This window comes from Sorex fumeus, unplaced genomic scaffold (assembly GCF_029834395.1).
Source record: "Sorex fumeus unplaced genomic scaffold, SorFum_2.1 ptg000032l, whole genome shotgun sequence".
Classification (NCBI taxonomy): Eukaryota; Metazoa; Chordata; class Mammalia; order Eulipotyphla; family Soricidae; genus Sorex; species Sorex fumeus.
The window spans coordinates 12,263,533-12,285,721 of NW_026606089.1; the positions used below are offsets into that span (position 1 = coordinate 12,263,533).

Sequence of the window (22,189 nt, forward strand, 5' to 3'; positions counted from 1 at the left end):
GGCTGCCTCCTGAGCCGGGTCAGGCCAACGGGAGCTGGGGGCGGACAATGGGCTGTGTGGGTGAGCCCTTGCCCGGGCACGCCCCGTGGGTTTGGCCCGAGGGCCGGGACAGCTGTACTTTCTGGTGCTTTGATCTGGTGAGTTTCTGGTCAAGGAATCTCGAGCCAGAGCCCGCACTTGAGAAGTTGCAGCCACTGGGTTACCTTGCTCACCCCAGAGGGAGGCTCTGACACGGCGGAGGACGGGAGGCGGCCCAGGCTCCAGCCCTGATCCTTCGGTCTGTCAGCCGCGCGACACTTGGGGAATAGCCCCTCGGTCTGGCTTCTCGAAAGGCCAAGGTGGTCACTGTGAAAGCCCTTGAGGGTGCAGTGGCTGAGGCAGAGGACGCTGTGCCGTGAGGGCCGAGTGGTGCAGGTCCACGTGGAGCAGGCGGCCTGACCAGCCACAGCCCTGAGGCTTGTTCCCAGCCTCCTCTGTCACCCCAGGGTGAGGAGTGGAGCAGGACAGGGCGGTGGCCCCCAAACCCCACCCCTCTTCTTGCAGAATCTGCTGGGACCTCCAGCCTTTTCTCCTCCAACCTCTACTTTGTTCCTTGTTTCCAAGACAGCAAGCGTTTCCTCCTGGGGTGCGGTGCTCCAGGAAGCACTCCTCCCTCTCCTCACCTCTCACCTCTCTGGGGACACTTTATCCCACAGGAGCTAACGCAGTCTGGGGCGGCCTGCGGCACCCCTCTTGGCGGCTCACTTTGGGGCGATGTATGGCTCACGCCTGCCTGCCTGCTTGCGTCCGGGGCTGGTTAGGGTTTCCCACGGCTGTTCCCTGGATGGCAGGGCCATCCTGGCCACGCAGGCCTGGCAGGAAGCAGAGCACTGGGCTGTTCCTTGCACTTCCGGCTCTCTGGGAAAGGTCAGTGCCAGAGGCAGGCTGGGGACACACGGGGGCCTGTGAGACAGACTGAGCGTGAGGTGGGCGGTGTGGGCGTGTGACCCTTTCAGGATCTCTTAGAAAGGAACCATCAGTTTAAGCCCACGGCAGCTGGAAACTGTCCCTGGCAGGGCCCGCCCTTCCCGGGCCGAATTCCACATTCTCTTCGCCCGCACATGGCTCCATTCCCAGCCCGGGGCCCTTTGTGACTGCGCACACCTGACTGTGAGCGCTGCTTTCAGCGGATGCCGCCCAGGCCAGGAAGAGGTGGGGGAGACGGCGCACGGCAGTGCGTTTCCTGGAGTTCTGTACGTGACAGGCTCTCTCCAGACCCAGGGGCCCGCAGACAGCTGCTCTGGGGATCAGAGGGTGAAATGTGCAGCGAGCAGCTCCTGCCTACTGCCCCCCCTCCCCCCGTCCCAGGGCGGCACCCCCACCCTCCTACAGATACCTTGCTCCATCCCCTCTTCTGAAAGCCCCTCTGCCTGCCAGATCCTTGTCCCCCCCATGCCTGCCAAGTGTCCTCTCTCTGCAGACCCCTTGCAGCGACCCCCACCGCCCTCCCATCTCCCTGGGAGTGGGTGAGGCAAGCTGCCAGGAGGCAGAACCCTGGGCAGGGCCAGTAGGTGGTGGACGAGGGGACAAGAGATTTAGGCAAAAGTTGGAGGCCTTGGAGGCCAGAGGCACGAGGCCCTTGGGAGAGTCAGGCTGTGAGACACGGCCACTCGCTCAGCTGTTGCCCTCAGTCTGAGGAGGCCTCTCCTTGGAGGGGCTCCAGTTCCCAGGGCCTCCATCTCGCTCCTCGTGCCAGCCCCTGATTCACTTCCCAAGACCACCGGAGGGTAGGCGGACCCACCTGGCCACTCACCCAGCTGTGTCTTATGAGAAGGATGGAGAGGACTGCAGGGAGAGGGGGCGGGTCTAAGGGAGGCCGCTGGCACTGTGACTCAAACAGCACTGCCTCTCCGCTCCCCGGCCCCCGGGTACTTATTCTCCCTGTTCTGAGCCGACGGTTGGCTCGGAGAACCCCAGAGAGACCGGCCAGGCCCCACAGGATCGTGACTGGTCAGGGGCAAGGTCAGACAAATCCCATCCGACAGGGAGTTCCCAAGTGGCACTAGAAGTTTTCAGTAAAGGTTTTTGCAAGAACAAGTGAAAGGACGTTTTAGGCAACCACTCCTTGAGCTCGTTCTTCTGGTCACCCAACTAGGAAAACAAATGATAGAAAAAAGCACATCTGAGGGAGGCGTCAGGGTTAGTGAGAATGGGGGTCACCAGGCCCAATTCACAAACCCTCTCGCACAGGAGAAAGTCTAGGGTTCAGAGAACAGAGACCCGGAGCCTGGGTCCTCTTTAAGGCGTTGGGGTGCTAATGTCCAAGAGATCAGGACCAGGTCAACCCCCAGAGAGCCCTGGCCCTGTTCAGAGTGGACAGAGTGGTGCATGTGGAGAAAACAGAGAGAAAATGTACACAATACGGACCCCCCCATCCGGCTTCGGTGACAGCCCAGGTGAGCTGGGCACAACCATCCCATGATCCCAGTCCCAGGGCTGATCTGGTGCCCCAATTCCTAGATGAGAGAGAGAGAAAGATACACAGCGCCCCCCGCAGACCCCGCGACCTTGAGTCTCTCTCCTAAGTGCAGCGATGAACCAGGACAAATCCAGGCTAGGCCCAGCCTGTGGCAGGGCACCCCCACGGGTATGTCGGAGGGCGCCCCTGCAGAGGCCCGAGGAGATGCAGGGAAGAGTCAGTTGGAGCTGGACCTGGGGGTGGGGGTGTCCCAGCAGCCTGGAACTCAGAGGGCCTGTGTCCTGGACGGGGAGAGGGCGTTTAGTCACTCACAAGGGGATTACGGTCATCTTGTTGACTCTGGCCCTTGAGCTTCTTCTTAAAGATGGAAATGGAAGTAGACGGCTTATAAAAAATGCTCCAGATTTCCCCCGATGTCCCTGCTTGATGACAGTCCCGAAGGTCCCCTGAGGCAGGAACACGATGGGACCTGTCAAATGAAAATAACGGTTTTTCAAGTAGCGTGGAAGGGTGTCCAATATAACCTACGATCTCATGACAGACCCACTGAATGGAATGCTCAGATGCTCAGGGAACTGAGCCACGTTTTGAGTTCTGAAGATCCGGAGGGCAACTGCATGTCTAAAACACGTCTCAGTCAACGGTTGGAAGCTTGCCACAGCATGTGTGGGGCAGAGGGCACGTAGGACAGACTGGGGACTACTATGACAATGACAGTTGGAAATGATGACTTTGGGTAAGAACTGAGTGCTGAAAGTAGGTACAGGGATAGACGTGATAACCTTTTAGTACCTGTATTGCAAACCATAATGCCCAAAAGCTGGTGGGAGGGGTGGCGCAGGGAGAAGGGAGGGAGGCCGGGAGGGAGGAGGAGCAAGAGAGAGAAGAAAAGCGCCTGTCATACAGGCAGGCAGGGGTGGGGGGAACTGGGAACACTGGTGCTGGGAAATCGACACTGGTGAAGGGCCTGGCGCTGTAACATGATATGACTGAAACCCAATGAAGAGTTACTTTTAACTGTGTATCTCACCACGGTTCAACAAAAACAAAACCAAAGCACATCCTAGGGGATGGGAGTGCATGGGCAGACGCCAGCTCAGTCAAACAAATGACTTTCTAGCAGAATATTCCAACTGAAAAGGGTGGCCTAAAAGATCGGGCCTTTTCAAACTCTTTAAAAAACGGAACAGCTCTGACTTCAAACGAGACTTTCCCGACACCCCTTCTAGCTCAAGCAGGATAAGGGTAGACCCACTCTGCTGGGAGAGGTCCTGCCTGTCCACCAGAGTCGGAGCCCAGGGTTACCCGGCTGAGCCGGGAGCCAGACTTGATTTTTAGGGCCTGTGCCCTACCACAAGGCACATGGTCTCTGATGCACTGCAATCAAATGTGCCCAACCAAGGGTGTGACCTTCGTGACACTCAAGCAAAAGGTGCTCGGGCACCACAACCTAAGAGCGAGACCTCCAGTGAGCACCGAGTATGTGTGACCTCCAGGCACAGTAACAGGAGGTGGGGACGGGAATGAACAAAATGGGGCATTGGAGAGTGTGCTTGTTCCCTATGAAATACAACGATCCGGGGGCTGGAGTGACGGTACAGTGGGCAGGGTGCTTGCCTTGCAGGTGGTCAACCCGGGCTTGGCTCCCGGCATCCCATATGGTCCCCTGAGCTCGCCAGGAGTGACCCCTGATTGCAGAGCCTGGAGAAAGTCCTGAGCACTGCTGGCGATAGCCCCCAAAACAGAAACAAAACACAAAAAAAAAGAAAGTGATTTACTTTCTAAAATACAAATCTCCGTAGGGTACAGGGTGGAGAGGCTGATGGGGGGGGGGGGGGTCCCAGTGTAGCCAACAGCAGCACGCTAGGGCAGGAGGCGTGTCAGAATTGAATACATTTTTGTCTGTGCTAGAGGGCAGGTGACAAGGTTAGGAAGAAGAACCTCTCACAGGACAGGAACACACAGGAAGGCCTTGAAAAGGGGAAATCCCGGGTAAGGCCCAGAAAAAAATGAGCAAGCACTCCCCTCTGGCGTATACAGAGCACCAACAACAGAGTCTCTTTTCTGACCAGTGAAGGGAAGGGAAGGACATTTTTTTCTGAACTGGCCAGATTTACAGGACGAAGCTTCTTTAAGTTTATTAAATAACTGCCTTAAAATAACTAGTGTATAATAGCTAACAACTGTGAGAATCTCTTCCTGAGACTTCCCCCAATTGCTAGAAGGCCCCAGGAAACATGCGTGGTATTGTCCCAGGAATTTTTGCTTTGCATAAAGATCTCTTTAAGGGGCCAGTGCAGCCAAAAAAATCGAAGGCGTTGCTTCCCTATGCCCGGATTGTTCAATCCTCCTTGAAACTGTATCCTTTGGCCACTGGAGCAAGCGATCTTTCAACCTCAGTGAGATTTGTGCAGTTGTACCTTTCACTCTCCAGAGAAAGAGGAATGTGTGTTGTTTTCGGCTGCCTGGGACTAAGGGCTTTGGAATCCTGCTCTGATGTTATAGTCGTACCCAGACAAATGATCCCAGGCTGCCTGAGGAGGTTCTGAGCCCTCCCCTCTGGCATCCGCAGCTCTGTCATACTCACTTGAACGTGACGTGCAGAAGTATCTTTGCTACAATGGCTGTAACTGTGAGGATGAGGAGGGTTGCCAGGCCGTACACTGTCCATCCTGCAATGGCAGAAAAAGACAAGATTTATTGACCGGCACAGCTGTTTGCAGAAGCGTCTGCTGGCTGCCCAGAGGCGCCTGTGTCCTGTGAGAGCTCCCTGGAGGAGGGGTGCAGTCACCCCAATGCAGCTGAGGGCCTGGCTGGCAGCCTTTGAACGCTCCCACCTTGATCCAGAGCTCCCTCTGAAGAGCGAGGCGAGCGAGGTGGCCCCACGTACACTAGACTCAGTAGAAAAGAGTGGTGCAGAGAGAGAGAGACAGCTCAAGGGCGAAGAGTTCAGTCTGATCCCTAGCACTGTGTGGATCCCCAAATACTACTGGGACCGAGCCCTGAGCACAGAGAGTATCTTCTGAACAATAATGGTTGTGGCCCCCAAACCAAAGAGAAGGAAGGAAGGGAAGTAGAAAGGAAAGGAGGGAGGAAGATATGTATTCTAGCTCTTCCACTGGGCCAAATATCAGTGACATGGACTCTCTGGGCCTCCGTTTCCTCATGTGCGAGAGGAGCAGTGCTTGTGAGCGGGGCTCATGAACAAGGGAGGCAGAGCATGCCCTGGAGGCCTGGCCTGCTTGCTGACCATCTGTGGTGGGTCCTGCAGGGGCTGCAGGGGGTTGTGAGGTGAAAATCTCTAGGCTGGGTCTTCAGGACTGGTACTCTGCTGTCTGAGAAACTTACAGAGGCTCCAACTTCCTTGGCATTGAAGAGAGAACGGGAAGTCTATGCCCAACCAAGTCAGTTAGTTTAAACCACCAAACCACTATGTGCCCACAGTCCCTCTCCGGATTCTCACTACCTGACTTTTAATTCGGATTCTTTGCTCTCTCCTCCCACTTGCAGACCCAGGAGAGCCTGGTTTGGGTTTGGTTCACAGCATGGTCCTTGTCTATAATCCCTGGAACTCTAAAGTGCCTACCTACCTTCTGAATTAAAGAAGAGAAAGTCACTGGATCAGTTGATTAAATACATGCACAAAAGGCCATGTGCTAGATATTTTGAAGTAAGCATGTTTCCTAAGGCTTACGGAGTCAAGTCAAACTAACGCTAAAATACCCCTCAGAGAGCAGGACATCTGACAGGTCACAGAGCCAACATCCTGCTGCAGAACGAGTACTGCCCACGAGCGCTCAGCTTCTATGACTGACAGGATGCTGCCTTCGAGCTCTTCCACCCCCTTTGATGGTGCCCGGGAACTGCTACCTGGAACGGTCTGCGGTGGATGGCTGGGGCTCGTCGTGATGACGTAGAGGACTTTGGAGGAGCGGGCGGCACTGATGCTGTGGTTGGTCTGCTCTGTGATCACCTCGGCCACTGTCTGGTTGGCAGTGGGCTTCTCCTGTGGTGGTTCTTCCTTGACAGCTGCAAGGTTGAAAGAAATGAACTGGGGGTGACGCTGAAGGAGACAACCAAGTGCTGTGGAGGATGAGCTGGCTTGAGGAGAAGACTGTCTTCTTTGGTTTCTCAAAGCACTTCTCTCTACTCACTCTTCTGGCTAAGGCAGAGCCTGCCAGGCTGTGGCATCCAGGGGAGCAGAGGAAGGAGGTACCGGCCTCTACTCACTCGCCTGGGTATGCGAGCGTGCTAGGTCGGCTGCCTACCCTTGGGCCTCTGCAGAGTCAGCTCCCTTTATCTTATGCACATAAACGCTTCTGCTCCTCAAGACCGCTCCACTTGCAGGGAGCTCTTATCCCTCTGACTTCCTGTGGCACATGTGAACTAAATTCTTCTTGAGGTCCTTGTTGTCCACAATCAAGACTCGGACTTAGATGCTACTTGTGGTTGGCAGACATGTGTCTGTGAGAGGGGTTTGGAGAAAGATGAAAAGCCAATCTTTGGGACTGACTGGCCTATCCGGGGATAGGAGGACAGGCCTGGTGATCCCTGGGGCTTTCTAACCTGACCTGTTTTAGCTCCTCCTTTTAGCCCTCCTATAAAAACTGCCATTTCATCTGAGCTGCTAAAATCGCAAAACTGACAGGCTTCTTCACCTCTTTCCCGTGTCATAAAAACTACACGTATAAAACTGGGAGGGAAATCCACCAGCTGACAGGACAGCTTCTAACTCGGGGCTTCCTGACAAGGACTGCAAGCCCGGATGTCTCAGCAGTGTGCAAGGGGAACCTCCCAGGGGGTGCACAAGTCTTACCTTGGTACAGGACAGCAAATCCCTGGGCCTGATTGATACGGTCAGAGAAGAAGTACAGAATGACAAAATCTAACGAGACGTTGAAGGAGAGAGGTGGCCGGCTCCTTCCACTGAAACGGGCCAGGACGTGGTGGGTGTAGCCGTCTAGCAGCTCCACCATGTCCGCGGAATCCCTGATGTCAAACAAGGTGAAGCGGAAGTGGATGTGCGAGGCCCCGGGAACCCGGATGGTCCAGTAGCAGACCCGCCCCGTGGCGTAGGTGTCAGGGAAGTCAGGGGAGTAGACCACCGAAGTTGAGGCCGAGTAATTCCCGCCACAGGCGCCAACCAGAGCTGCAGGAGACAAGAGCATGGGGCCGTCAGGGCGTGGCTCGGCCACACGCGGACTCTTCCGCTGGACACAAACACCTCGTCCTCCTGAGAGCAGCCTGTCTTCCGTTTCAGGATCGGATCACCAAATGAAGCACCGAGAGGGGGGCCTTTTCTCGTTTTGCCCACGAGACCTCAGAACCAACACACCGCCCTGCAGAGCAGCGAGGTGGGGCCAGGCTGGAGACAGAGAGTCTGGGTTCAGGACCAGCTGGCCAGGGAATCCCCAGGGCCGCCTTGCTCTGTCAGGCCTCCAGTTTCTCTCACTGCTGCCTCCAGTATCCATGTGAGGACACAAAAGATAAAGTACCTGAAAACACGGGATCCTCTTCTAGAAGAGGCCCTTGTGAGACCAAGTCACAGAAGGGCTTTACGATGGATGTGCAAAGCTCACTTTTAGCTCCTTCCTTCCTCTGCACTCAGGGATCACTCCAGGTGGGGCCTGGGAGACCCTCAGGGGTGCTGGGAACGAAACCTGGGTCTTCTGTGTGCAAGGCAAACACCGTACCTGCTGTACCACTCTCCAAACTTATTTCCAAGCGGAAAATTGTGACACAGAAAGCGTCTTTCTACATGAAGAAACATTAGATTCTGAGCAGTGCATTCGGCACATTTGGTTTCTTGGCTTCCCGTTTTTGGGTTGTCAGAGTCAGAGGGGATATAATCACCTCACCAAATCTCAAGCACTGAAGTTTGATCAAGACCCAGAATTAAAAGCCCTTGCGAGGGAATATCAGGAGGGGATTTAAGAAGTCTTTGGGACCAGAGAGATTAGGTGTTGCTCTGCATGCAGCTGACCCGAATTCTATCCCTGCACTGCAAATGGTTCCCCAAACACTGCTAGGGTCACTCCACAAGGTGTGACACCAAATTCCCCTCCTCCCCCGTTGCCACCAAAGCAGTCTTTGGGTAGTTCTGTTTTCCTGTAGGACACAAAAAGCAAGAAGAGAATACTGCTTCCATCCTAACAATAAGAAAAAAGCTCAAAACTTCTCTTCAGCCCAACAGAAAGCTGTGACTTCTAGGCAATAAAGAGAACTTAATTTTAAGGAGTCACTGTTGGAGGCACAGGTATGTGGGTGTGCTAGGCTATTTTCTGCTGGGGGACAGGTATGACACCTGGTGGTATCAGGGGACCATGTGGTATGAAGAACTGAACTTGAAGCTTCTGCATGAAAGACACATACTCCAACCCTTTGAACTACCATCAAGTCTCTTTAGAACCTTTCTCAAAACAACAACAAAAACCTCTCTCTAGAGAGAGAGAGAGAGAGAGAGAGAGAGAGAGAGAACTTGATTAAGGCACTTGCCCTGTATCCCTTTAATCTGGTTCCAGTCTCAGGCACCAGATACCACCAAGGGTATTCCTGAACACATAGCTTCTGAGCACTGCTGGGTGTGGCCTTCCCCCAAATTAATAAATGAAAAATAAAATCTCCTTAGCCTTCTTTATGATTAGCTCAGTCAGTTTCCATAGGAATAAGCCCCAGGCATCAGCTGAAACAGCTTCTCTCAGATACAAAGCATGAGCAGTTTGCTTGTAGACATAAACAATAATTGATGTGCCTCAGGAAATAAATCTTAATCAGTGGATCCAGAAATGTACAACATTCCATTGCTTGGCTGCCAAGAAAGGAAATAAGATCATAAAATGTGTATCTAGTTTATTTCAGTTAGTATAATTCAAGAGTCATCACACTGTATCATGTACTTTATTCCTTTCTGTGACTGAATAATATTTCATTGTATGGATGTACCATATAATGAGGAAAAAGTTCTCTGTCTAGTGATGAAAACCTGGGCTGGTACCACTTTGAGCTCTCTCTCTCTCTCACACACACACACTCTCTCTCTCTCTCTATATATATATATAATGTTATATATATACGTATGTATAAATGCTGCCATAAACATTCATGTATGCTTTTGCATTAACATAGATTTTCAACTGTCTCAGGTACATACCGAGGAAAGGAACAATTAGGTTCTAAGATAATGATTTGTAAGCTACCCTCTGTGGGATTATGACTGAAAGCCTATACATCAGAATCCTGCCCAGGCAGAATAGGGCAGCCCTGCAGGAGACTTGGCTGGTCCTGGATAGCTGATCCCACACAGTCCCTGCCCTTGTTGGGGTCCAGTGTGGAGAACCACTTATCTCGAGAACTGGGGTGTGGCTAGAAAGACAGCTGCCCACTCGCCTGCCAAACACTGCACATTCATGGGAAACCGGGTGCTAAACTATTCTCAGAGGACCTGCTTCTGGGTCAGGGTTCGTACCTAGCACAGCAGCTCTGAGGCAGTCTACTGAAAGTCAGCCCTGGACACAAGAAAGTTTGTAAGAAAGAAAGGAAAAAAAGATAATAACGATCCATTTCACATTTTGGGAGGCTGAGACTATTTTCCATAGAGTTGTTTCATTTAACATTTTTACCAACAATGTGTGAGGGTTTCAGGTTTTTACTGGATTTCTTAGTTTCCACTGAAAGAAAATAACATTCCATTCTATTTAGGTAGAAAATCAGGTGGGAAGCCCACAGGGCCCACCCTGCTTTTGTTTACTGACTAGTACCTGGTTTCAGGGCAGTGTGAGCTCTGGCAAGCTATGGCTCCTTTCCATGGCCTCGTTAAAGCAGAGTGATAATAATGCCTTCTGCAGATCGGGCCAGGAGAACCTATTGTGATAGGTTACATAAAGGGCCCGCTCGAGCAAATCGACGATCAACGGGAGGGCCTTGACCTTTTACCTTTACATAAAGCCTTAACATATGTAATACTCAATAAATGCGTATTTCTTTTCTTTTGCTATAGTATGTTAGGTAATTTGTAAACTGAGCAAACATTACTTTGGGTTAAAGTGTTAAGGCAGATAACTGTGATACAGTCACTGTCACTGTCCTGTCACTGTCCTCCCGTTGTTCATCGATTTGCTCGAGCGGGCCCAGTAACGTCTCTATTGGAGACTTTGTTGTTACTGTGTTTGGCATATCGAATACATCACGGATAGCTTGCCAGGCTCTGCCGTGCGGGCGAGATACTCTCGGTAGTTTGCCGGGCTCTCCGAGAGGGGCGGAGGAATTGAACTCGGGTCCGGCCATGTTGGCGGCGTGCAAGGCAAACGCCCTACCGCTGATACAGTGAACTCTGAAAATGAAAGGCTAAATGTGCAGTGCATATAATGTGCTAACTAGTCTTTTATTTTTATATTTTTTAAATTTGGGGGTTTTGGGGTTATACCTAGTACTTTGGAGTTGCTCTGAGCTCTGTGCTCAGGGGTGACTCCTGGTGAAGCTTGGGGGACCGTATGCAGAGTGGGTGTCAGGGATCTAGCTGGGCAGGCCATATGCAAGGCAAGCACCTTCATCTCTGTACTATCTCTCCAGTTCCTGCCACCTATTCTTCCTCATATGTTAGCCAAGGTTCAGTCTTTAGCTGCAACACAGGCATTAAACTGAGCACTTGTTTTGAGAAACGTAGTGAAAGTCAGGGACATCTCCACTGGGCACATTTGGTTGAAAAGACCAATAAATGACCACACGGGCTCTGCTTCCCAATCCTTCTATTCTCTCCACCAAGCACACACACTTTATTTATTTATTTTTTGCTTTTTGGGTCACACCTGGTGATGCACAGGGGTTACTCCTGGCTCTGCACTCAGGAGTTACTCCTGGCGGTGCTCAGGGGACCATATGGGATGCTGGGAATCGAACCCGGGTCGGCCGCGTGCAAGGCAAACGCCCTACCCGCTGTGCTACCTCTCCAGCCCCAGCGCACACACTTTAGACAGAGTCAAAGCTGTAAACTTAGGTTAGGGTTTACAGGCACTAAACCTGTTGATCTGGGGGTTCACCAGTTATATGCTCAAGTCCTGCTGCCGGGTGCCTTACTAGGGAATGGGGTCTTGACTCACAAAACAGAGTCAGCAGGAAGCTGTACTAGATTGGGGTGGGGCCAAAAGCCAGTGATCAGTCTTTAAAAGGGGATCAAAATACCAAGAGAGGCAGGCACAGAGGGAAAACTGTCATGTGAATGAGGCGGGAGTGGAGTGATGCGGCTGCAAGCCAAGGAGCACCACGCGTGGCCAGCCCTGACCAGAAGCTAAGAAGAGAAAAATAATGTTTTCCTGGAGGTTTGCAAGGGAGGTCCTAACATGACCTTAATTTATTAACTTCCTCCTGACCAATGAGAGAATACATTTCTGGGTTTTTTTTTTTCAAGTTAGTTTGCGATAATTTGTTATGGCTGTCCTAGAAAGCTACTACACTGCAAGACATTTTTACCTAAAACCAAGCTGCTCTGACTCATAAAGTTTTCAACTGTGTCTAGTTTAGCCTAATGAGTAAAAAGGATACTACTGACTATAGTTTATTTTAGAAGTATTTTTTCAGCTTCAAATGCATATCTCCTTCTTACCATTCTAAGTCTGGCCAGTCCTGCACAGTACTGTGGCTCTCACAAGGGGGCTAGCATTGAGTGGCTGAGGTGGATTAGGATGAGGGGCTGGGTAGCCCAGCAGGTACAACAAGGTGTTGGGAAAGTGATGGCGCCATAAAGGACCACACTCTTTTGTCCGCGAACTCAACAACTCCAAGCATGTGCTTTCTTCTCATTTTCATTTTAATGCAGTTTTCAAGAGTGGCAAGAGTGGAGCCTTGTACAACGATACATGCCCAGGGTCAGGCCAGTGACTGGCCAGAGCCAGGGGCTTAGTCAGTCTTGCCAAGCAAATTAATGACTATAGAAAGGGAGGAAAAGGAGATCGGCTTGATGGACCAAAGTGGGCGCTGGACCAAAGTGGGCGTTGGGCCTTGGGCATGCAGTGTACTCACTGTCAAAGACGATGATCCTGCCATCACCACCACAGGGCTGGGTGTGATCCCCGAAGCAGACGCTGTTGCATTCAGTGCTGGCTGCCTCCCCGTACCTCCAGTAATCAGGATTGTTCCCACAGAAGCAAGCGTAGCCAGATTCCATTCCAGCAAACTGCCATAACAGAGAAGCATCACATGGTTAACTTTAGTCTGGGGGGTGAGGGTAGGGGTCAGGGTGCCTGCAGGAGCCTGGCAGGGCCAGCCCTAGTGAGCAAACCTCTTTTCTCTTCCCTTGTCTTACATTTCATGAAGCAGGTGTCCCCTTTTGTGAGCATTCCTTTCACTGTGTGCACCTCGATTGTAGCCTCCTAGGAATGTATGATGTGGGCAGAATGACTACCATCAGAAAATCTAACAACTGTATTGACCACAGTGACATTCCTGTTTTCACCCCTGGCAATCACTGACCAGTTTTCCACAATTGTAAAAGGTCTTCCTCAACTTACAATGGGGTCACACTCCAACAAACCCACTGTAAATAGAAAATGTCACAAGCAGAATATAACTTACTAAACAGCACACTTAGCCTAGTCTACCTTACATTATCTGCACATATATTATCCTACAGCTGGGTAAAATGGAGAAATACTTTATAATAAAGTGCTGAATATCTCACGTAACGTGTACCTTACTGAAAAACAAAAAGGCCTTTAGTTTTACTTCAGTGAAAAGCTGAAATAACAAAAGTTGAACTATTATTAAGTTTGGGATCATCTGACTGCCTTTTCAAGACTGTTAAAAGCTATAGAGTATCTCACCCTCAGCTGTATGGAATTAGAATTAAAATTTTGAGAATTAGAATTAAAAACTAATTCTCAAAAACCATTTCCCCCCCCATGTGATAGGATTGAAGGAGAGCGGGGACTAGAGCATGATGAATGAATGGGATTTTTATTTATTTATTTATTTTTCCTTTTTGGGTCACACCCAACAATGCTCAGGGGACCATATGGGAACCCGGGGATTGAACCTGGGTCGGCTGCGTGCAAGGCAAACGCCCTACCCGCTGTGCTATCACTCCGGCCCCGTGAATGGGATTTTTAGTGTTTTATATATTTATTATAAAAAGAAACTCTCTTTCCCTCATCACCATGTAAGGAAACAGAAAGATGTTGGTTTCTGAACTGGCAACAAGCCTTCTAGACACCAAATCTTCTAGTGCCTTTGGGCCCAAGCAGCACTGCAACACTGGGTCAGAGGATCAAATCTTCAGGCTGACACAGAACCAAGGCCTTCTGATCACTGCTTGAAGCCCCACCTACCCCCACCCCACCACTTCTATCTCACTAATCTGAATATCAATCTTTACACTCACAAGTCAGCTCCCTTTCCAGTGGCATAATTAAGAAATCTTTTAAATTTTTGGTGTAATCTGAGGATATAGGTTCGTTTTTCTTCATAAATAACTTCCCCCCCCCCCCCCATCTGGAACCATTTCAACGACCCCTTCCCTACTGAAGAACCTTGACATCTTTTTCAAAAAGCAACTGGCCATACTCTATTTGGTCCCATTGGTAGCTGTTGCACGGATTGAACATGTTTTCTTTTATTAAAGGTCAGATAGTAAACATTTTCAGCTTTGTGTACTATAGAGTTTCTCCTTAACTACTCAACTTTGCTGTTGTAGCATGAAATATATACAGAGGAGGGATGGGGGTGGGGGCTGTGTTTCACTGGTAGCGCAAACGCTTTGTATATATGAGGCCCTAGGGTCAAGGCGCAGCACCACCTCCCCGCCCCTGGCTCCTCGTCTACACACACACATACACAAATCGGCATTGCTATGTTTCAACGAAAAGTTATTTACAATAATAGGTAAGTAGCAGGATATGGCCCATTTGCTGGCTCCTGATCTCCATGACCACTGCCAGACTGAAACCACTCTCTTTACAGAAAGTCCTGAGATCAGGGAGGATATCCAGAGTTGTGGCTTTTCAAATATTATTTTGGTCACTCTAGTTTGTCTTTCCATGTAAATTTTAGTATTAGCTAATTGATTTTTTTCAAAAATCTAAAAGGATTCTTAGATTTCTGAGAACTGACGACATTTTAATATTGAGTCCTCCAATCCATGAAGAATATCTATATCTACATTTATTCAGGCATTGCTTAATTTTCTCTTGCAATGGTATTTGGTGTAGAGGTCTTTAATCTATTTTGTTTAGTTTGTGCTACTACGTTTAAAAATATTTTTAGTTTGGGGAAGGTGTTGTTGAGGGGAGCTCACAGGAATCCCTGGTTTTATGCAAGGAAGTGTACCAAGTGTACTTGGCAGTGCTGGGGGCTGTAAGTGGTGGCCGGGGACTCAAACTGGGATTGTGTGAGGCTGCATGCAGGGCAGGGGCCTTTGCCTCCATGCTATCTCTCTGGCCCAATTTCTGCTAATGTAAGTGGAATTATTTTATTTTATTTTTTGATTTCTGATTCATACCTGGCTTTGCTCAGGACTTAATCCTGGCTCCAGGCATCAGATTTTTAACTTATAAGCTCAATTCCTTTGCAAGCAAACAATCATTTAAGCCTTACTAAGCCAACAGCCCCACAAAGGTCCTGGGCCCTGCCAGCTGGTTCTCCTGCTTGGACTTGATCAATGGATTTTGACTGGATAACTGAAGGAGGTAAGGAAAGAAGAATGAGAGGTAGGATTCCGATTTTCCTTCTACTTTTATACAATTTGAACCTTAACAGGCATTACTGAACCTTAACAGTCAACAAATGAATTTCATAGAGAGGGATGGATGGGAAGAAAAGACATTTTGACTGGTATCCCAGCCGGATCTGCTTAACATATTAAGGAAATATCACTTCCCTGGCTTATTCCCAGATTCCCTGCACAAGCAGCTATGTCCCTGCTTATAACAAAGAAGGGCACAAAGAAATAAACACTGCCAGAGGTCAAATAAAGATGCAGTTTTGGGCGATTTTCCTCTCTCTTTTCCTCAGTTTTTAGGCAAGAGTTTTGTACTCCTTAAACTAATAAGCCTTACTCTGCCTCCAACTTGGTAGAAAAGAATGTATGCATTGATAGATTTTTAATTTATACAACTATCAATATACAACTACACACATGCATTTGAGTTATTTCAGAAGACTGTATTTACAACTTTATGTTTTCTACAGATATACAGCAATGGTTATTACCTTGAACCTCTGACTCCGACAAAAGCTGATACAGGTTTGTATGGTTAGTTTGTTAGATGTTTTACTGGTGCCAGTCAGAGGGGGTGGGTTTCCATGATCCTTGTAGCAGCCAAGGTTTCCAGGCACTAGAGAAAAGAGAAAAACAAAAGAATTTCACAACATTTGGCTGTGAAATACCAAGAAGGAAAAGTGATTTATGCCAGGTGCTTTAATCTCAGTCAATATTTCCACTCCTGGGGTACAAACAAATTATAAGCAACAAGTCTCTCTTTTTTGGGTACTATCTCTTTGGCTCTATTAGCAGTAAGTCTCAATGGAAGCCTCAGTGTCCTGTGATAAACCCATGTTTTTGTTTATTTTGACAAGTATGAGACCCAGGTTCACCTTGAACTAGCCCTATGGAAAAACTATTTAACCTTTCAATATGTTCTTGTTTGTCTTGCTTTGGATTTTGGGTTACACCTGGTGATGGGGGTGCTCCTAGGAACTGGGACTGAACATAGCCCTCCGAAATGCAAAATATGTGTTCATCTCCCTGGCCCTTACGATGTTCATTTAGCACAGAATATAACTGTGAATAATTTCCTAAACAGAGAGCTGAAATGACATTTCAGAGTCATGAGAAGGCAGGAAAAGCCCTTGGCCTGTGCTTGCTTTGTTTCTTATACAGCTCCACAAATGTATTTCCCCAAAGTCTGTCTGTGAATTTGTATTAGTTTCCTGTTACTATTGTAACAACTGCCACAAAAGTAATGGCTTAATAGCATAATTTAGGGCTGGAGAGAGTGTGCAGTGGGCAAGGGGCTTGCTTTCCACACAGCCAACGAGGGTTCCATCGCAGGTCCAAAAACCCAAAACCAAACCAAAAGCAACAATGATCACAACTGAAAAACAGTATGAATTCTAATCTTATAGCTGAGGAGATCAGAAAGACTAAAAGGGTTTGGCTTTTCCATCTTCTAGAAATGATCTCTATTCCTTGGCTTGTGGTCACACCATTCTAGCCTCTGCCTCCACCACCCTATTACTCTGACTGACCTTCCTGCCTCTGTTTTGAGGACAGGCATGATTAGAGCGTATCTAATTGGATAGTTCAGGTACTCTACCCATCTCAAAATCCTTGACTTCAACATATCTGTAAAGTCTCTCATGCCTTATAGGGTAACATATTCAAAGATTCTGAGTTTGAGAAGCAATTATTTAGCCTACTAGCGTGAACATACTGGTGCTATACAACCATACAATTAGTTGGTCTAGTAGGAAAAGAATTACCTGAGAATAAAGAAATCTAATCTGAGTATATGAATTAACAGTGGAAAATAATTGTCAAATTTTGCCCTTGAAGATCTCCCTTTGGCCTTGGGTCATTCCCTCCCTATGAGAGGAGGTGGAATAGAGACTACCTTTTTTTTCCCCCCTTAAGGGACTACTTTTTTTGATCTCTTGACTTTTTAAATATTTCTTTCTTTTTTAAATTAATTTTATTGACTCACTGTGAGATAGTTATAAGCTTTCATGTCTGGGTTACAATCACACAATGATCAAACGCCCATCCCTCCACCAGTGCACATTCCCCACCACCAATATCCCCGGTATAACCCCCCTTAGCCTCCATGGCAGATATGATTCCCCATAACCTCTCTCTACTTTTGGGCATTATAGTTTGCAATACAGACCCTGAGAGGTTATCATGTTTGGTCCTTGATCTACTTTCTGCACACATCTCCCATTCCGACCGATTCCTCCAGCCATCTTTTTCTTAGTGATCCCTTCTCTATTCCAGCTGCCTTTGCTCATGAGACAGGCTTCCAGCTATGCAGCAGTCTATCTGTCCCGTGTATCTACTCTCCTTAGGAGTCAGCCTCATGTTATATAGTTTTATACTCCACAAATGAGAGCAGTCCTTCTATGTCTGTCCCTCTTTCTGACTCATTTCACTCAGCATGATACTCTCCATGTCTATCCATTTATAGACAAAGTTCATGACTTCATCTCTCCTGACAGCTGCATAGTATCCATTGTGTAGATGGACCAACGTTTCTTTAACCAGTCATCTGTTCTAGGGCACTTGGGTTGTTTCCAGATTTTGGCAATTGTGCATATAGGTACAGATGTCATTTCTACTGTGCTTTTTTGCATCCTCGGGATATATTCCCAGAAGTGGTACTGAGGGGTCATATGGAAGCTCAATTTCTAGTTTTTGAAGGACTGTCCATACTGTTTTCCAGAAAGGCTGGACTAGTGGGCATTACCACCAAAAGTGAAAGAGTGAAGGGACGACTTTTTTTTTTTTTTTTTGGGTCATACCTGGTGATGCTCAGGGGTCACTCCTGGCTCATGCACTCAGGAGTTACTCCTGGCGGTGCTCGGGGGACCATATGGGATGCTGGGAATCGAACCTGTGTCGGCCATGTTGGCTGCGTGCAAGGCAAATGCTCTACCCGCTGTGCTATTGCTCCAGCCCCAGGGACAACTTTTAACCAACAAAATTCGCTAAGGTGCAGGGGGTATCACTCTTGTCACTAGATCACAAGAGATGGTGACTTTTGTCTGGCTAGTAGACTCTATATTGACCGATTGGCTTTCATACTTGATAGAGCAATTGGCCAGGTCTGAGACCATGTAGGAATGAACTGAAGGTAGCCTCCAGTCAAGAGCAAGAAACCAAGATTTCAGTTTCTGCAAAGACTGATCCTACAGTAACTGTGTGGTGCTGAAGCAGATGCTTCCCCGTGGAGCCTTCAGATGAGACACCAGCCCTGACGGACATCTTGAAGCAGAGGATTCAGCTTAACCATGTCCAGCTGTCCTGACCCCAGAAAGGATGATACAATAATCACTTAATCACTTAATCCCCGTTATTCATCGATTTATTCGAGCGGGTGCCAGTAACGTCTCCATTCATCCCGGTTGCGTGCTAGCGTAGCCCAATGGTATCTGTTCGTTTTAGGAACATGTAGAGCCTCAAACCGATCATTTAGGGTCTTGACGAAGAAGTCTGACCATCTTGTAGGTGGGCGTCCACGCGATCTTTTGATGTCTCGTGGAATCCAATCAGTAATGGCTCTAGTCCAGCGGTTGTCTGTAAACCTCATTACGTGTCCAGCCCATCTGATTTTTGATGTCTTGGCAAATGAGACAGCGTCCCTGATTCTTGAGCGTTGACGAAGATCAGAACTCCGGATTCTATCTCTCATTTGAGTGAATCGTGATATTCCAAGCATAGTTCTTTCGATTCCTCTTTGAGAGACCCGAATAGTGTTCTCATCCTGTTTTCGTAGGGTCCAGGTCTCTGAGGCATATGTTAATGCAGGAAGAATAGTGGAATCAAAGAGATGTGCTCGTAGTTGGAGGTCTTTGTCCTTTTAGTTATTTCTTCAATGCTCTTGAAGGCATTCCAAGCCGCTCTCTTCCTCCTGCGTAACTCAGGTGCCAGGTCATTCATCATGTTGATTTCTCGACCTAAGTATATATAACTGTTGCATTCGGAGATGGTGGTTCCGTTGAGAGCGAATGGAGCGTCAGGAACAAGGCTGTTTCTCATAAACATTGTCTTCGTAAGATTCAGCTGTAGTCCGACCTTTCCACACTCACGGTCAAAGTCCGCAAGCATTTGTGCCGCTTGGCTGATGTTTGGTGTTATTAGAACGATGTCATCAGCAAAGCGGAGGTGGTGTAGTTGCCGACCATCTATCTTCACTCCCATGTTTTCCCATTCCAGTCGTCGCATGATGTTCTCGAGGGTGGCACTGAAGAGTTTTGGTGAAATGGTATCACCCTGCCGAACCCCTCTCTTGATATGGATGATTACTTCTTTGTAGAATGGTGAGATCTTGGTAGTGAATCCGTAATAGAGCTCACGAAGGATCCTGATGTATTGAGTTTGTACGCCCTGATTGGCTAGGGCTTCCATGACCGCTTCCGTCTCAACAGAATCAAAGGCCTTCTTTAAATCAATGAACGTTAGACAGAGCGGCATCTTGAACTCCCGAGATACCTCAATGAGCTTGGTTATTGTGTGGATATGGTCAATGGTACTGAATCCTGATACAATAATGTGTGCTGTTAATCACAAAGCTTCAGAATTACTTGTTACATAGTAGTAGACTATGAATATGCCTATGTAATGCATGTGGAATTTTTATTGAATGAAGGAACAAATTCATTGTGGGCTATGGAAAAAAATCAAACTCTCTATATCTTACTTTTCTAAGATCAGTTATGAATCATTCTACTATCAAAAGAAGACCTTTCCCTGTTCTGTTTGACTCCCTCTTACTCATAAAGCTGAGGATATAACAAGAAATGAAGACCTGGTTCTAGAAGCATTTCTAAGTAAACTTCTACGTAAATTATGAGTTAGATATTGCCCAATTCCAAAGTGAGCCATACAGACTCCTAGAAAGAATTTTTTTAGGGTCCATTTGGTTTCGGTTTTGGGTGACACCCAGCAGCGCTCAGGGCTTATTCCTGCCTCTGTGCCCAACGGTCACTCCTGAAAGTGCCCAAGAACCACATGTGGTGCTGGGAATCAAACTGAAGTCAGCCATATGCAAGGTAAGCCGCCTGCCTCCTCTACTCTCCCTTTTAGGCCGATAGCGTATTTATTTACTTATTTATTTAAATAGAGGTCTCATCAGCAATGCTCAAGGGCCCTGGGGCATTCTGAGCAATACTTGGCTTACATCTGGAGGTGTGGGTCTGAGGACTCATTGCTTGGCCTGGTTATGCAGTGCTGCTGGGGGCCACCACGTCCACACTTGGTGGTACTGGGAGAAGACATGCAGTACTAGAACTTGTTGCTAGCTCACAAATGCATGGCACGTATTCCACCCCTTTGAGCTATCTCCTCAGACCCAGAATGTACTTTTCTTCTTTAAAATTGGAGATGTGGGCCTGTAGCAATAGCACAGCGGGTAGGGCGTTTGCCTTGCACATGGCAGACCCAGGTTCGATTCCCAGCATCCCATATGGTCCCCTAAGCACTGCCAGGAGTAATTCTTGAGTGCATGAGCTAGAAGTAACCCCTGTGCATCGCTGGGTATTACCCAAAAAGGTAAAGGTAAAGGTAAAGGCCCTCCCGTTGATCGTCGATTTGCTCGAGCGGGCCCAGTAACGTCTCCATTAGAGACTTTGTTGTTACTGTGTCTGGCATATCGAATACTCTCGGTAGCTTGCCGGGCTCTCCGAGAGGGGTGGAGGAATCGAACTCGGGTCGGCCATGTTGGCCGATTACCCAAAAACCGAAAGAAAAAAAAAAAGACTGGAGATGTGATCCAGTTTAACAAATTCTATTAAATAGTTACTGTCTACACACATTGACCTTCTGAATTCATCATCTTCTTCTTTTTGCGGGGGGGGACTGGGGGTGGGGAGGTGGGCCATATCTGTCAGTACTCACGTATTCCTAGATCTGTGCTCAGGGAACCATAGCCCATGTGCTGGAGATCGAATTGGGGTCAGCTACTTACAAAGGAAGCAGCTTAACCCCTATACTATCTCTCTGATCCCACACTGACCTTCTGGCACATAAAAATATATGTGGGAGGCTTGGAGTGATAATACAGCAGGTAGGGTGCTTATTTTGCAGGTGGCCAACCTGGATTCAATCCTCGATATCCCATATGGCTCCCTGAGTTTGCCAGGAGTGATCCCTGAGTGCAGAGCCAGGAATAAGCCCTGAGTACTGCCAGGTGTGGCCCAAACACACACACACACACACACCCTCACACACGCGCACACACACACCCTCACACACGCACACATGCACATACACATATGCAAGTACACATATGAAGCTGGAATGATTATACAGCAGGTAGGGTACTTGTCTGGCATGTAGTTGACCCAGGTTCAATCTCTGACACTCATATGGTCCCGAGTCTAGCCAGAAGTGAACCCTGAGCAGAAAGTGAGGAATAAGTTCTGTGCACAGTCAGGGTGTGGCCCCCCAAGCAAAAACATTACACACACACACAAACACACACACACATATATACATATATATATATTTCCTAATTTCTGTCACCATCTACACCTAATCAGCTCATCTTAAATTGACAAGTATCTGCTAACCCAGAGAGTCATCCTTCCCTTTTTAATCCAAGTGGTTATGCTTTTCCCTGAATCACACAAGGTTCAATATAACAATTGTGGCTCACCACACAAATGCTAAAGTGTTTCTTTCAGAAACAACCCAAATCTCTATAGTAGCAGATGTAAACAGAAGATCTGTAGGCAGTAGGAGTCTTAAATTCAGTGGAGGCCTGGCTTAGAAATGTCAGGGTTTTAGGGTTTAAACAAACGCGGTGAGTGGAACCATCTCCAGTCAGAACATATCATTTGTTAAGGGAACTTATGGATGCCTGAGTCATGCATTTTATAGTGCTTCAGAAGAACTACTTGGTCATTTATTATGAATTTTGTCTCATTTATTTCATTATGCTCACAAGTAAGCATGTTATTAGGTATTACTTTATAGGGAGTCCAGGGCACCTACACATACATGTTAGCCTTAGACACAAACAAGGCCAT

At 48.2% G+C, this 22,189-nt stretch overlaps 1 protein-coding gene across 2 annotated transcripts in view; it reads right to left on the minus strand.

Moving 5' to 3' along the window:
• Positions 1 to 2,261: 2,261 nt before the first annotated feature.
• Positions 2,262 to 22,189, minus strand: part of KREMEN1 (kringle containing transmembrane protein 1) — a 74,603-nt gene continuing 54,675 nt past the window's right edge. The window contains exons 4-9 of one of the 2 annotated variants that reach the window (XM_056116580.1): positions 15,656 to 15,780; positions 12,473 to 12,626; positions 7,275 to 7,607; positions 6,326 to 6,487; positions 5,046 to 5,130; positions 2,262 to 2,927 (exon numbers count right to left, since the gene is read on the minus strand). In XM_056116580.1, coding sequence (XP_055972555.1) covers positions 2,759 to 2,927; positions 5,046 to 5,130; positions 6,326 to 6,487; positions 7,275 to 7,607; positions 12,473 to 12,626; positions 15,656 to 15,780 — 1,028 coding nt within the window. In that variant the 3' untranslated portion in view covers positions 2,262 to 2,758. The remainder of the gene's footprint in view (positions 2,928 to 5,045; positions 5,131 to 6,325; positions 6,488 to 7,274; positions 7,608 to 12,472; positions 12,627 to 15,655; positions 15,781 to 22,189) is intronic. The other variant, XM_056116581.1, reaches the window with a different exon arrangement.